The sequence below is a fragment of the Drosophila sulfurigaster genome, chromosome 4 (genome assembly GCF_023558435.1).
Source record: "Drosophila sulfurigaster albostrigata strain 15112-1811.04 chromosome 4, ASM2355843v2, whole genome shotgun sequence".
Taxonomy (NCBI): Eukaryota; Metazoa; Arthropoda; class Insecta; order Diptera; family Drosophilidae; genus Drosophila; species Drosophila sulfurigaster.
Genome location: NC_084884.1, coordinates 1,574,155 through 1,590,076, shown reverse-complemented (window position 1 = coordinate 1,590,076; position 15,922 = coordinate 1,574,155). Strand labels below are relative to the sequence as shown.

Below are 15,922 nucleotides of genomic sequence, written 5' to 3'. Positions count from 1 at the left end.
GTTGGTTGGATGATGTAAATTCGGTTTAGTCGTAAGTATTAGTTGGGTTTATTAAATTACTATTGTTTTGTAATTGTGGTTATTAAGATTAGTGGAGTCTACTAATGTAATAATTATGGATGAATTATTCAATTGATGTATACTCTTTGTGTGAAGATATAAAAAGAATGTGTTAATGATGTTTGTACAAACCAAAAGACAAAACATCTTGAACAATAAGGTAATGCTGGATTGGGGTTTACATATTTCATTTATGACCGTTAAAAGGTGTGCAAATTTTTCTATGAATTTATGTACTTCTTTTGTAAAACTCGCTAGTATTGGTATATAAATATATGTATAAATATTTGTCAAATACAGTTTTCTTTTTTTTTTAATATAGCGAATGTGCCTCAATACATGATATACAAATTTGTTTCATTTTTATATTTATAGTTAAATATACAATCAATTTCACCTAGATTTTGTTGTGTCATTTGACACATGTAATTTGTCACATATTTTGAAAATACAATGACACACACATATATATATATATATATATAAATATATATGTGTGTGCCTTGTTAGTTAATCTACAAAACAATTTAATCGATAAACAAAGAAAAACAAAAATTAAAAACTTAATACTTAAAAAGAACATAAAACTTACAGTTGAGTTCTTTGAATTTCACCTTTCCCATACTCAAAATACTTACTTACTTATATATATATAAATATATATAATAATAGTAATTTTAAATGTAAATTTCATTGTTTACATACACGACTTTTACTGTAACATTTAAATGGATTTTTAATATCTGTATATATGTACGTTTTATTTGCTCGTGCACTACGTTATGGACTACTTAAATGAGAATATTTTTTATATGTATGTAAATGTACGTAATGCATATATACTATCTTCAATTTTTCAGTCAATAAACCTTATGTCTTCGCATTTTCAAGACGACAGAATTATTTGTATGAGTGTTGGAATTATTGGTTATCGAATTGAGTTAACGAGCGTGTCTTGCCAATACTGTTCGGAATTAATTTCTTGACTCTAATTACTTTATTAGACTGCACACCCATTTTGTGGTTATCGTATAATTTGAATCAGAATCAACTTCAAAATAAATTGCATATAAATAATGGATAGATTTGCATTTAATTAATGTCGACAAAAAAATTGGGATTAAAATATTTGAATTATGTTGGACTCTCATTATTATATAAGGTCATGTGGTATTAATTATTTTGAATCGATTTTAAGATCTTTATAAAATATGCAAACAGTAATCTATATATCGGCGTTCTGTCCGTTTTTATTGTTTACCCTAAAAAGTATGCATTAAACCTAAAATCGCTATAAACTATGTTTTAATGCGGTTGAAATTTTCATATGCTTATTACTTATTTTATTACTATTTCACCTTTCTCCTTCTTTTTACTATCCGTTTCTCGTATCGATATATATTCAAATCGACTAATTCTATTGACGAAAATTCTTCCATACTCCGTCCGCTATAAAATTATTATCTATATGTAATTCCACCAATACGTATTGTATAATTTAATGGCCCTCAATATGATGAAGCAGCTATGTCAAACTGTTTTTAAATTCAGCGATCAACAGCTAATGGGTTCTTCTTCACGATGACGAGAAGTTGCTTGATGAGCCTTGAACAGGTGATTAAATATTATTACCACCAGCAAAGCAAGCACGATTGTTGAATTAATAGCATTAGTGCTGAGAGAAGTGGATAAGCCCATCCAAATCCATGACCAGACGTATCCTTGAATATTACTAGTTCCACTAGTTCGCGTTGATCCACTGTTATATGTGAGTTCCTCATTCTTGACTACCTCATTTGGATGTTTATCATAATTGTGATGGTCATCTGCAATTTGTTGAGTTTATTAATGATGAGAAATTATAAATTTATTTTACATAAAATTGGGACGTTAGTTGACATTGAATGAATATTGTGTAATCGGATTAAATGCTAGAAATATTTTATTCATAATCATGATTATGATCTGTTTAATATTCTCTGGATCATTTTGAGAGATGTTTATCAACCCCCAATAAAATATATGAACTGCAAAACAATGTTTTTCATTTTACCTTTACCAACAAATAATTATTAAATGTACCATGGGTGCTATGATTGGTTTACAAGAATTTTTTGGTTTGTACATTGACTAATTAGTACTGTTAACTGGCGCAGCAACATGGTCTTGTCAACGCCCGAACAAACAAGATAGATAAACTTTGAACAACGAAAACCATCAATCAATTAATCGTCGGACATATAATAAAATTAGGTAATAATACTTAAAATGCTAAAAAGATTAAAAATGAAAATAACTAAATATTATGCTGTAAGATTAAAGATTAAATGTAAGGAGTTATATACTCTTGTTATTCGATTTTTATCGATTAGTAGGGGCGCGAGTGAAAATGGCGAAAATTTGAAACAACCTTTTCTCTGTGAATCAAATACAGAGCTCTCCCTTTGCTTTCTCCAGCAGCATAGTTTTTCTTCGGTTTTTCGGTTTTTCGGTTTTTCAAGTGCAGATGAACAGCTACTCTAATATGCAAGTGGGCCTGTGTGACCGCAAACGCTTGCTTCGGCGATCAACTAATCGACCATCAAACAATCTTGTCATGAAAGTCAATGTCATGAAAGAATTATGGGTGTTTCGTTTTTCTTAGAGAATTGTATTGTTAGTTTTATCGTTTTGCAACTGAAATTTAAATATAAGCGAAAGACACGGTAAATATCTAGTGTCAATGTCATTTTTTAATGTTTTTTTTGTTTTGGCATTGTCAATGTCTGCAACTAAGCATTTGGTTTTATGTTGGTTTTATAAGCTAAGAAACATTACTTTTGACGATGCACACTATAGGATTTTGACAATCTAGGGGACTTCTTAAGTTAATTTTTTATTTTTAAGAATTTAAGTAAATTACATAAATCAATCTAATGCAGTTGCCCGACAAGCGTTTCCAAGTACAAAGTTTTTCTTTATTTAGGAACATTTAAACATTTATGCTCTCGGAAAGTCCCCCTATACTGTTGCCCGTCTAAAATTGATGTTTTTAGCTTCAACAATAGAAACAACATACGGAAACATTTTTCCAGCTAAGCATTAAAATAACAGCGTTTTAATCAAATGCATCATACAAGTTTTTATACTTATATATATTCCAGCATCAACAGCCGAGACGATGTAGCCATGTCCGTCTTTCTGTCTGTCCGTCTGTCCATATGAACACCTAGATCTCAGAAACTATAAGAGATAGAGCTATAAGTTTTTCGACGGCATTTGTTATGTTTTCACGCAGTTCAAGTTAGTTTCAAATTTTTGCCACGCCCACTTCCGCCCCCGGAAATCAATAAAATCGAATAACATCAAATTTTGGTGTATACAATAATAACTAGAGTATTTATGATTTCTGAAAATTTGATTGCGATTAGATAAAAATTTTGGAAGTTATTAAAGAAATACTTTTGTATGGGCAAAAACGCCTACTTACTAGGGGTCTTAGTTGCTTTGGCCGACAATCTTCGGGTGCCGTCTATGGTATATTTTGAATGTGGTACTATATCGATATATCAAATATACCGTTTGGTATATTTTTAGTATATTTGTATTTTGCAATATTTTGAAAAATACCGCAATATTTTGCTTTTATTCAAAATGGGTAGTGGTATCTCACAGTCGAGCACACTCGACTGTAACTTTCTTACTTGTTTTAGTTCAATATCACTAGTCTTCCATAAAATATTCCCAATTATTTTTCCAACATAATTTTCTTGTTTTTGAATGGGAGACTTTAAATCGTTTAGGGAAAATGCAAATACGTTTTCTAGATGATTTCTACTTACTTTTCATCTGATTATTACCATGACTGGGGATGATGTTGTGTAATTTCTAATACGAGTTATGTTTTGACTGATTGTGTTTGTTATGTTAGTTACAATTTGTTTTGTATATGAAATTGGGTAGTTTAAGAATTGTTTATTGCTATTGTAAGATATGGTAGATAAAGATGTATTTGCATTCGAAGTGCCCCACGATGTTGTTATCATTGGCGGCCAGTAGGTGATGGTACTTTGTACAACATTACTATGATTTATATCAACAGCTGATGACAACTGATATTGACCATGAAAATTGCCAACCGAGCCGCCGCCAACAGTTTCTTGCACATAGTTCTGATCAACTTCTGATATTTGTGTATCTGAGTTAATTGTTGTATCCTTACCATTCGAGTTCATATTGTTGTTGCTGCTTTTATGGTGCGGATGTTGTTGTTGATTATTATGTTGCTGCGTTGGCACATTATTAATGCGAATTCCCGTTTGATGTGATGGTGACCCGTGTGGGCCGGCAAATGAACGCCTCCACCACGCCCAGGTGGCAACATATTAATACTGCCATGGCCAGGTGATAAGATAATGCCACCACTGCCAACGCCAGTGCCAATTGAAGCCCCGTTTTCAATATCAGTACCAATATTGTTGCTAATTATGTTTGGTTGCAAGGGCACGCGATTAAATTGATCAATGTTGGAGTTGATGGATGTACCCAATCCATTAATTGGCTTTAGCTGAAGGCCTCCACCGTTTCCAATTGGTGGCACTAAGCCAGTATTGCCGCTACTGATCCCAATCGTATTGTGATTATGCCCGTGGCCGTGGGCAAGCTTAACATTTACATTTGAGTTGTGATCAGTATTAACACCAGTATTGTCCACCACCCCGTTACCAACAGATAACACTCCACCACTGTCTGCTGGTCCAAGTGTTGTCTCCTGCGATGTTCGATTTTTCTCATCTGCTGCACAACACACTTTGAATACAACTTTCATATTATTTGTTGAACAGCGGCCTCCAATTCGTCGATACAAGTCGTCCTTTGATGAAGTTGCTAAAAAAAAAAACAAAACTACTTATTTACAATTTTGTTTATTATACTTATACTCCGAAAAGGTTATACTTACAAATGAAATAGTAATCATTTCCAGGTAGGAACTCTAAACCACCTGGTTGCGGTGTAAATGGCCGGAAAGTTATAGTAAAAAACATTAATTTTTGGGGCTTATCACATATAGCTATTACTCGCGGATCGGCGTTCGTTATGCGACATGTTTCATACTCTACTTTCGAAACATTGTATATGATATATTTCTCTGTTTCATTCTCAAATGCTCCCGGTTCGTAAACTGGACATATTATATGCACTTGGTCAAATTCAAAGGCTAGATTTCCTTATTCACGTCAATAATGTGATCAGTGTTGTCAATCCGAAATCTGTATAAAAATTCACATAAATTGCAATTATTTTTTTATTATTCTTTTATTGCAACTAAACAAAATAATATGTATATAGGTAAAATCTAAAAGATAAAAATTAATTTTATTAATAATATAAGGTATTCATTTGAATTACTTGCATGCCCCTCTTGTTATACGCTACCACCATATAGTAGAAGGGTATTATAATTTTGTGGTACAGGTTATTTATACAATAGATAAAAGAAGGCATCTCGATTTGATCAGCATCAATAGATGGATCGATATAGTCATGTCTGTCTGTCCTTCCGTATAAACATCGAGATTACACGCACAATATACCAACTTTTTCGCCATCGATAACAATTCGATATATGGATCGCGACAACACCGTCAGTTGGTTAGTGCGGCCACTTCTGCCATCAACAGTGACTATTCGAGATGGAGCCAAATTTTCATAGACAATACTTGTTATATTAATGTGCCATTTAATTTGGTGTATTAAAATTATAATACTCGACTGTTTTGGTTTCGTTGAGAACTGTTAGAAGATCAAGCACACTCACACATTTTTTCTTGATTAAATTCATTAATGCTTCCCCAACTTAGGTGACATGGTATTAAATGAAGTGGTCTTTAATTAATTATAATTTTTATTCTTAAAAAGAAAATGCTCACATAACAAAACACCTTTAATGAGTGATTATTTATTTGCTTTATATTCCTTATTTATATACATATATGCTTTTGATTTGCCGATATAGTACAACATTCAAAATATTCCATAGAGTACAAAATATATTCTCTGCCAAAACTACTAAGGCCCGTCGTAGTAAGTATGCGCTTTTGCCCATACAAAAGTATTTCTTTAATAACTTGACATTTTTATCTGATCGCAACCAAATTTTCAGGAATCTTAAATACAATTGTTTTATTGTGTGTACCAAAAATCTTTTGTAGATTTGCGGTAAGGAAGTGGGCGTGGCAAAATGGAAACAAACTTGATCTGCCTGCAAACACATCAAGTGCTGTCGGAAAAAATGGCGTCTTTATCATTTATAGTGTGCTAGATCCAGTGCTTCAAACGGACAGTCGGACAAGACTATATCGTCTGGGCTATTGCCCCTGATCAAAAAGAAATATATAGGATGCCTCCTTCCAACCCTTTGGGTAGCGGGTATACAAATATTATAGAGAACTCACACAATAGTAATATTGCAAAAGTGCAGAAAAACATATCTATAAATGTGGCAAACGCATTTGCATCATGTATTTCCATATTGCAAAGGCTATCACGAACAATTGTTAAGTTACCTATACAACGGAAGTGTTCCTATCAAGACATGGACGAGGATGTGGATGAGGGTGGAAATAAGGTGTTTGCCCCGACTCTTTGTGCGTGCACAATTTCCTTGTCAAGCCCCTGTTGCAAGTTGCAACTGAAGTGCGTGGTAATGCGTATACATAGCAGTAACTTGCGTCCAAGGGAGAAACGCCTACATACATACATACATACGTAATTTTATATATTTACGTCTGAAGGTTTTAGAACTACTTAAACTTTTGTTTATGTTAATTCCGCAAGCACAATAACTTTTTGACACATGTAGCAATGGAAATTTCAGATATTTTATTAAATTGCATTTTAATTTGTATAAATGTGCATGTACATATATTAGTATAAATGTTGTGTATTTGCAAGATTTTTTCTAGAGTAACCATGAATGACAATATTCGTGGTTTTAATACATGCATCTAGTAACCTCGTTAATAAATCAAATAATTAAAAATTACTCACATGCTGTTCGACGTGTTCCAATGCATGTAGAATGTTTTAGCACAGCTAGTCATTGTCGAAAGTAGAACGGTTTCTATGCAGATGATTGTGAGGAAAGTGACGAACGAAGTGGTGCCCAACGTGGGTATCGGCACTAACATTTTAAATCGCGATTGAGTGCTCTTCTTCCTTTGCTTGGTGTTGCCATTATTGCTGATGGTGTTATTGGTGCTATCCGTAATCCTCCTCAGGTTGTTTTCTACATTTTGAGTAGATGCCATAATCTTGGTGGAAGTATGTTCTGTCGGCTGCTCGGTATCTTCCTGAATTTGAGGTTCTTGTTGGGGCTTATTATGGTTAATGCCAATATCGTAGTGCCTATGATTAATTTGAGGGATCATCCCACTGGACACAAGTTCAGAGACAACAGTTTCCTTGGATTTAGTCTTGCATTTACTTTTGGTTTTCGATGCATCGTTGGGTTTAAACGTGTGGTTGTTCTAGTCTGATTTCGATCTCGCTCTTTGCTGACGTGCGTGTACAGTTATCAAGGGCTGTAGATCGAAATGCATTTGTAGTTTTGCTAATTTTTATTCCAGGCACCTGACAATCCCGCCAATCGTGAATCCCAGTTGGTGATTGGCAGTACTTCATGCAGTAGCACTGCGATGATGACGACAATGTGACTGATAATAAACCATTACCATTAGTCGCTACTCTCGAGTGTGATTGTTCTCGACTTGTTACTTGTTTTAATGTTGGTATTGGTATTGACATCGAGTTTGTTTTTGGCGACTATAACCACTTGATTATAATGGTTTACTGATGCTGCTACCATCGACTTCTCATTATTGTGGGTTGTCGGCTTGTGCATACCCGTCGATACTTGTTGCGTCTCCTTTGATGTATTGATATTAACTTCGTTATGGAGTTTGAAACTTCAGCAAATGTCAAGTTCTACCATTCAGCCACACAATTAAATTTGGATCCGGAAACATTTCGACCTTCTATAAGAAACAATTTAAGAAGCGTTATAGTTAAATCAATAGTCTAACTCGATTGCTAGATTAGAATGAACAAAAAATAGTATTTTTGGAAGTAAAACAAAACAAAAAATCGTTCGAATACTAGTGATTTTAAAAAAATATCACATCAATATAAAAATGGGTTCCTTCAAAATTATGGATATACATTTAAAAATTAGTGAATAATATAACGTTTTGACGGTGTATGTGACAATATGGGAAATGGAATAGTTAAAATAATTATGAAATTCAGAAATTGTCTTCACTGAACAACTTTCATTAAATGTCAAATTCCAATGATTTTACTAGCTGTATGGGATTATTCTGTTAGTTATTTAATAAACTTTCCCATTTAACAACAGCTAACGCAATCATACACCACACAATCAACATATGTATGTATTTATATTCACTAATTTTTAATTTAGAACCTTGATTGACATGCGTGTTCAGTGTATAATGTTAATTACATTCAAGTTATAAAAGCAATTACATGACCATTCTATTCTTTGTTCAATCCTGACTTTTATGGCTTGTTTTGGCAGGATAATTTTTGTTGTTGCTGCCTTACACTAGGGGTTCTCTCTCACTCATTCTCTTGCTCTCTCGATTTTCCTCCCCCTTAAAACAGACTCAATTTTTTAACATCGAACGTGACGATTTTCTGTATACACACATCATATAATACATTTGCACGCACACTCGTATAAACGGGCATACACAGCCGCAGAAATCTATGAGAGTATTCGCCAACTATGTAAACTTCTCTTATTTTTATTAGGAATACTTTACAAATAATTTGCAGATATGTGACACGGGCATATTATTGTATAAACAAATTACAATCATTCTCGGAGTAAATTCTAGCACTCAATACAGAACTTTAAACACTTTTGAGCCATATTGCTATTCATACATAATGGTAAATTATGGAATATATTTTACATGGCACTGAATCACATCTTTCTATTGAAACAGGTTAATATTAATATTATATTATTAATCACCACCACATACATATTTCAAAATTTTTTCACTTAATATAAACAATTTTAAAAATTGATGTCGTATTTAATGAGCTATGCTAAGCGTAAAAAGAATAATACGGAGCATTCAGTGTGGTAGTGTATCAGAAAAGTATCTGTATCTAAAAGCTATTTTTAAGACAAGTATTTTTAGATACATCAGTATTTCTTCGCTTCGATTGAATATTTAAGTAAAACCAAAACCACTTCTGTGACTTAGCAGTTCAATTAATCGAGTGAATTTCGCATAAAAATAAATTACATAGAAAACTTGTGAACGCTGATATTAATTATATGTATGTTTAAAATTTTTATTTTTTTTGAGAACAATCATTACTTTATAATATACTAATTATGGATGTGGTATATTTTTGACATTTTTGTCAAAAATATTCCATTTTAAATTTAGTTTTCAGTCACTCTGCATTCGTCTCATCAGCTGTTAGAACGTTGGGTTTTTCATTTATAGCTTTGTTTGAGTGAAGGGTCAACTAATTGTTTTAAACTTTAAAAATGTTTAGCAATATTGTAAAGCGGTCAACGAGTGTCGGAATTCACTTTTTGAAAGGTCAATCGCAGATTACAGCGGCTGGTGGCAGTGTGCTTAGGTAGGCAAAAGAACCCTACGCTTACATAATCAGTATCCATACTTATGGCGCTCAAATTTCCTTTATTTTAGTACGAATCAATACAGAGGAGCAGCTAAATGGTATCCAGATCCTGAATTTATGAAACAATTCAGCGGTCCAGTGATGTATCCAGATGAAGTTACCGCACTGTGGCAAGTGCCCCCATGGAACAGTATGTTTAGTCCACGTTTACATCAATTTCACGTTTGTATCTGTAAAACTTCATATTCTTCGATATCAGGCAAAGTAGTACCCGTTGAGAAATCAGTTCGCAATTTGACCTTAAATTTTGGACCCCAGCATCCGGCAGCCCACGGTGTTCTACGTCTTGTGCTTGAGCTTGATGGCGAGGTTATTATTATATTCTTCGTTATTATTATTATTATGAATTGCCGTATTTGTATTATTTACAGACGGTGATGCGAGCAGATCCCCATATTGGTCTCCTGCATCGTGGCACTGAGAAGTTAATCGAGTACAAGACCTATACACAAGCACTGCCATACTTTGATCGTTTGGATTACGTGTCGATGATGTGCAATGAGCAATGCTACTCATTGGCCGTCGAGAAGCTACTCAACATCGAAGTTCCTCTGCGTGCCAAATACATTCGAAGTATGTATCTTAATTTTTTTATTTAGTAAGGTATCGAACTTGTTAATTTTCAAATACCAACCAAATTATCATTTTATCTTAACTTAAATGCACATGAAATCGGAGACCAACGGGGTCGTAGGTGGATTATACGATGGTAGGAAAATAACCTTGACCTTTTGGCTTTTGGATACTCAGCCATAAGTTTTAAGCTATTAGACTGAATATGCAAAGCATTAAATCATCATTTATTTTCTTCAAGTTACCGATCAGATTAATGATTATATGGTCCATGACTCACAACACTAGTCAATCCCAGTTCTTTGGGCAATAGCTAATAGCCCTGAATAACCAATAGCTTATTATTTTTTTGTTTCTTTTACAAATGCTCAAATTACCACAGGTCAGTCAGCACACTCGACTAAAAGCTATTGAAATATTGTATATATAACACAAAGTAAGAACGCTTCAGTCGAGTGTGCTCAACTGTGAGATACCCGCTGTCCATTTTGAATATAAGTAAAATATTGCGGTATTATTTTTTAAAATATACTAAAAATACTAGAAACATACCAAATGGTATGCTTGGTATATCGATATAGTACATACCACATTGAAAATATACCACAGACGGCGCAATATACCAGATTTTGAGTTAAAGCAACTAAGACCCTAGTAAGTAGGCGTTTTTGCCCATACAAAAGTATTTCATCGCAACCAAATTCAGGAATTATAATTACTATAGGTTTGATTGTATATACCAAAATTCGCGACACTAGCTTTAAAATTACCCTTGTTATTCGATCTTTGTATATTTGCGGGGGCGGAAGTGGGCGCGGCAAAAATTTGAAACAAACTTGATCTGCGTGCAAACATAAAAAATGTTGTCGAAAAAATTATAGCTCTATCTCTTATAGTTTCTAAGACCCAGTGTTTCATACGGACAGACAGACGGACAGTCGGATATGGCGAGATCGTCTCGGTTGTTGACGCCGATCAAGAATATATTACTTTATGGGGTCGTAGGTGCCTTCTGCCTGTAAAATGCCGGCACAACGTTTTAATACCCTTCTACCGGAAGGCAGTATAATAACCCGATTTTGTTTTCGTGGTAGACATAACGGTTGTATCGTGTCAACTTCACAGTGTAGTGCCCACGTCCATGATACAATTATAGAAGATAGTACCGTCGGCTGCGAGCTTTCGCCACTGCGCGTTTGCTTTTGACGTTAGAGGCTATGCGCGTAGTTGGAAAATTACATTTTGCGACGTGTACATGCGGCTCCTGAAACCATCTGTCCAATTTATAAAAAACTAAAAGAATGATAACATACTACTGTGGGCAAAAGTAAGGTGAATTTTCAACTAACTAACCTAACTATTCGAGATAGTTCTTTTTCTTGAGTTGCCAGGACTGTTGATGACATCTTGGACAAATTTCATGTGATTGTCATTATCAGTAATATATTTACGCTTGTGTTTTCCAAACGACGAAGAGTGCGTTTTTCGATTTTTACAATGTCTGATTTAATTGAGTGCCATCAAATCGGCTGCGGAAACGTTGAGGATGTTGCGGAAGGCCTTTGGTGATTCTACCATGTCACAAAAATGTTTATAAGTGGTACAAAGACTTCAAAGAGGGTCGAGAACGTGTTGATGACTTGGAGCGCTCCGGACGACAATCGAGGTCAACAGAACAGGAATTAGTGCGTTAAAATCATCGGTTGACTATTAGAGACATTACTGATATGATCGAAATATCAGAAGGATCTGTGAAAACCATTTTGAAAGACCAAATCGACTAATTTCTGTACACGTTCTTCTTGACCATTTCGCCAAAAATTCGACCCACAACCACCGTATTAGCCTGATTTGGCTCCGTGCGACTTCTGGCTATTCCCAAAACTGAAGAGACAACTTTGAGGAACGCGTTTCGAGTCGATTGAGTAGATAAAAGCTGAATCGAAGAAAGGGCTGATGGCTATACCGGATGGCATGTTTGGCATGTTTCGAGGATTGGAAAAAACGTTGTAATAAGTGTATTTTATCGGGAGGGGATTACTTTGAAGGGAATGAAATTGATTTAGAAGAATAAATAAAGATTTTTCATTTTACAAACAAATTCACCTTAATTTTTGCCCACAATGGTATATTATTGAGTTATGTTCATAAACAATATACATTGTAAAAAATATGAATATTAATTTGAACATACAAAAATTAAATTTAAGAAACAAATTATCTGTTGATAATAGATTGCCTATACAAAAAAATACAAAATAACGACTTATTTCAAATTCATAATTATTAAAATTGAATAGTAAAACAAACCTTTTTATAACTGGTGTCTTTAATGACCTTGCGTTTTCTAAGTTATAAAAAGATTTGTTTTACTATTCAATTTTAATAATTATAATTTGAAATAAGTCGTTGAAATTGAATACGTTATTTTATTATTTATTATATTTATAATAATATATATATATATATATATATAAGGCTAGTTGCCTTAGTTTTATTATTATATAGTAAGTTATAATGTAAGTTTAAGATAATTGATTATTGATAATTTAAATACTGCTGAATACGATGACACGCACGGCTGTTCTGCTTTACTGCTGATCACGGTTCTGCTCGTACTACTGTTGTGCTTGTATTACTGCTGTTCTCGTACTGCTGCTCTACTCGTACTGCCGCCTGTTCTCTTACTGACGCTTGTTCCTTTCTGTCGACTCCGATTTCTACTCTCGCCGGCTACTCGATACTTCCTCACGTCGACCAATCGATATCTTCTCATACCGATATATCGATGTCCGTTCACACCGACTCATCGCCCTTTCCATCTTACATATATATTTATAATAATGGGAAAAGTATGATTTTTTCAATGACAGAATCACAGACAATGGTGATGATGCATACAATACTTAATGCTCTAGGTGTATAGATAAAAATATATTAAACATGCCTATTTTGACACAGCAATCCATATGTATTTGTTATTCTTAATTGCAGAGACGCCAGCTATCGATGGCACAATCGATAGTATTTGGGTCACTCTCGGAAGTGTCTGTTGCTATGGTTTGTGGCTCGATAGCGACAACCATCGATAGTGCATTTGATTGTTCTCCACCTCTAGTAGAAAAAAGCATTTACTTTTTCGGCAAAAGAAGTTGATCGTTTTACAAATCGAAAGAAACTTGTGAATATGAAAAGGGGAGTACAAATTTTGTTCTTTATTAAAATGAATAATATAGAATATGCAATTAAGAAAAATCAGCAATATCAGGATTAATAGGTACTGTATTATTTTTAAAATACACAAAATTTAGAGGCGCTGTCAATCTGATAAAACTCATTGACGAAGGAATAATTTTCTGAATTTTGAGGGCAACAATACTGTCGTTAAATGCTTCACATTTTAGTCATCAACAAACGAATATACATATAAATACACCGGTAAAATAAAATTTGATGTTACATTTTGATATAGATTAAAATAAAACAATAAATACTGTATCTAATTTGTCGATATCACAGTATAATTAGTTAATTTTGTTAAATCTTTTTTCATTGCAGCACTGTTTGCTGAATTAACTCGCATTCTCAATCATATCATGGCCGTAGGCACTCATGCCTTAGACGTTGGTGCGCTGACTCCGTTTTTCTGGCTTTTGAAGAACGTGAGAAAATGATGGAATTCTATGAACGTGTTTCAGGCGCCCGCATGCATGCCGCTTATATTCGACCAGGCGGAGTCTCATTAGTAATTTAAATATTTATACATTTAATATATTCTTAACGTCGAAACATTTTTTGCAGGATATGCCATTGGGTTTAATGGATGATATTTATGAATTTGCATCTAAGTTCTCTGAACGTTTAGATGAGGTCGAGGATGTGCTTAGTACGAACCGTATATGGGTACAACGAACTGAAGATATTGGTATTGTGTCAGCTGAGGAAGCTCTCAACTATGGTTTCAGTGGCGTTATGCTAAGAGGTTCGGGCATCAAATGGGATTTGAGAAAGCAACAACCATATGATGCTTATCACTTGGTTGACTTTGATATACCAATCGGTACAAAAGGCGATTGCTATGATCGATATCTATGTCGCATTGAAGAGATGCGCCAATCACTACGCATTATCGATCAGTGCTTAAATCAAATGCCACCCGGTGAAATTAAGACGGATGATGCTAAAGTTACGCCGCCCTCGCGCTCTGAAATGAAGACATCGATGGAAGCCCTTATCCACCATTTTAAATTATTTACCCAGGGTTATCAAGTACCGCCTGGTGCGACTTATGCAGCCATTGAAGCTCCAAAGGGTGAGTTCGGCGTTTATTTGGTAGCCGATGGCTCAAGCCGCCCATATCGCTGCAAGATTAAAGCCCCCGGATTTGCTCATTTGGCTGCACTTGAAAAATTGGAAAGCAACATATGTTGGCCGATGTTGTTGCAATTATTGGCACTCTTGATGTTGTTTTTGGCGAAATTGATCGATGAACTTTTGATTCAATACGGTTTTGGCTATACAATGAATTGTAAACAATACAAATAAATAAATCTTAGTCAAATCATTAACGCCAATTTGAAAAATGCTTGCAAAACTGAAAGTACAAATTAATTTATATATAAGCATTAACAACAATATAAGGGTAATTCTCTGGCGAAAATGTCGCACGCTACACCATCTAAAGTGAGTAAGGACGAATCTAATAACTCTTGATTAGAACTTTAATTTAATCCAAGAATGACTTTGAAATTACTTTCTGTTTTAAGATAATTGGAAAAATTACCGAATTCGTACGCAAACCGAATAATGAACGAATTTATGGTAAAACACAAAACGATCCTAAAATCAATCTTAGTTCTAAATAGATATAAATAATCGAGAGCTAAAAGAAAAACCTTAACTTATTTTTAAAATTGTTTAAGTTCATTTTTTCATTATAAATAGTGTCGCCCGCGACACGTTGAGAAAAAATATATATTACGATTTTGGCATGAGTTTTTAGCAACTAAAATTTAGTTACTAAATAATGTAAATCACATTTTTAACATACGCATACATACAAACTAAAGTACAGATCATCGAAATACGTCATCATAAAATGCGATCTGCGAATGAACTGATGTGACTGGTGTGATGCGCTGCCCTTAAACTTCAAATTTTGAAATTTCTCGAAGAAGCTCTGGGGTTCCAATCATAGCATTTGGCTTTTCTGGGGCTGCAATAATGCTGTCTGTAAAAGTAAACTTATTTAGCTTCAAAATGTAGAGAAAAGTAAGAGTCAGAAAAGCCGAACGCTGCGGCATTCCGCTGTTTCCATAACAAAAAAACATTTTTAACATCTACTTAATTTCCAAATGTTTTATTTCCCTATTTCGTTGGAACTTACTAAGAGGATGACAGGCACTTACCGACTAATATACGCAGCATTTACACAGGTCATGTCTGCAACATAGTTCTCAGTTCTCTCTCCACTAGTGAGAAAAAAGCGGCCGCTTAGGCTAAGCTTTGTTTAAGCATAATTATAAGAATATCTTAAACATAAGCTAGTAAAGTGCACACA

General features: G+C 34.1%; 2 protein-coding genes across 2 annotated transcripts; one reads left to right on the top strand and one right to left on the bottom strand.

The window, feature by feature from the left end:
* Window positions 1-360: 360 nt before the first annotated feature.
* On the bottom strand, window positions 361-8,947 carry LOC133846978 (uncharacterized). The gene is given in 7 exon segments (XM_062281682.1): window positions 361-1,886; window positions 4,262-4,363; window positions 4,366-4,926; window positions 5,000-5,269; window positions 5,272-5,309; window positions 7,090-8,075; window positions 8,587-8,947. Coding segments are annotated over 6 exon segments (1,623 nt in total). The 5' UTR covers window positions 7,470-8,075; window positions 8,587-8,947; the 3' UTR covers window positions 361-1,614.
* Window positions 8,948-9,532: 585 nt separating this feature from the next.
* On the top strand, window positions 9,533-14,930 carry LOC133846979 (NADH-ubiquinone oxidoreductase 49 kDa subunit). Its single transcript, XM_062281683.1, is given in 8 exon segments — window positions 9,533-9,726; window positions 9,798-9,919; window positions 9,989-10,098; window positions 10,161-10,362; window positions 13,921-14,010; window positions 14,013-14,107; window positions 14,164-14,770; window positions 14,773-14,930. Coding segments are annotated over 8 exon segments (1,401 nt in total). The 5' UTR covers window positions 9,533-9,631; the 3' UTR covers window positions 14,853-14,930.
* The last annotated feature ends 992 nt before the right edge of the window (window positions 14,931-15,922 follow it).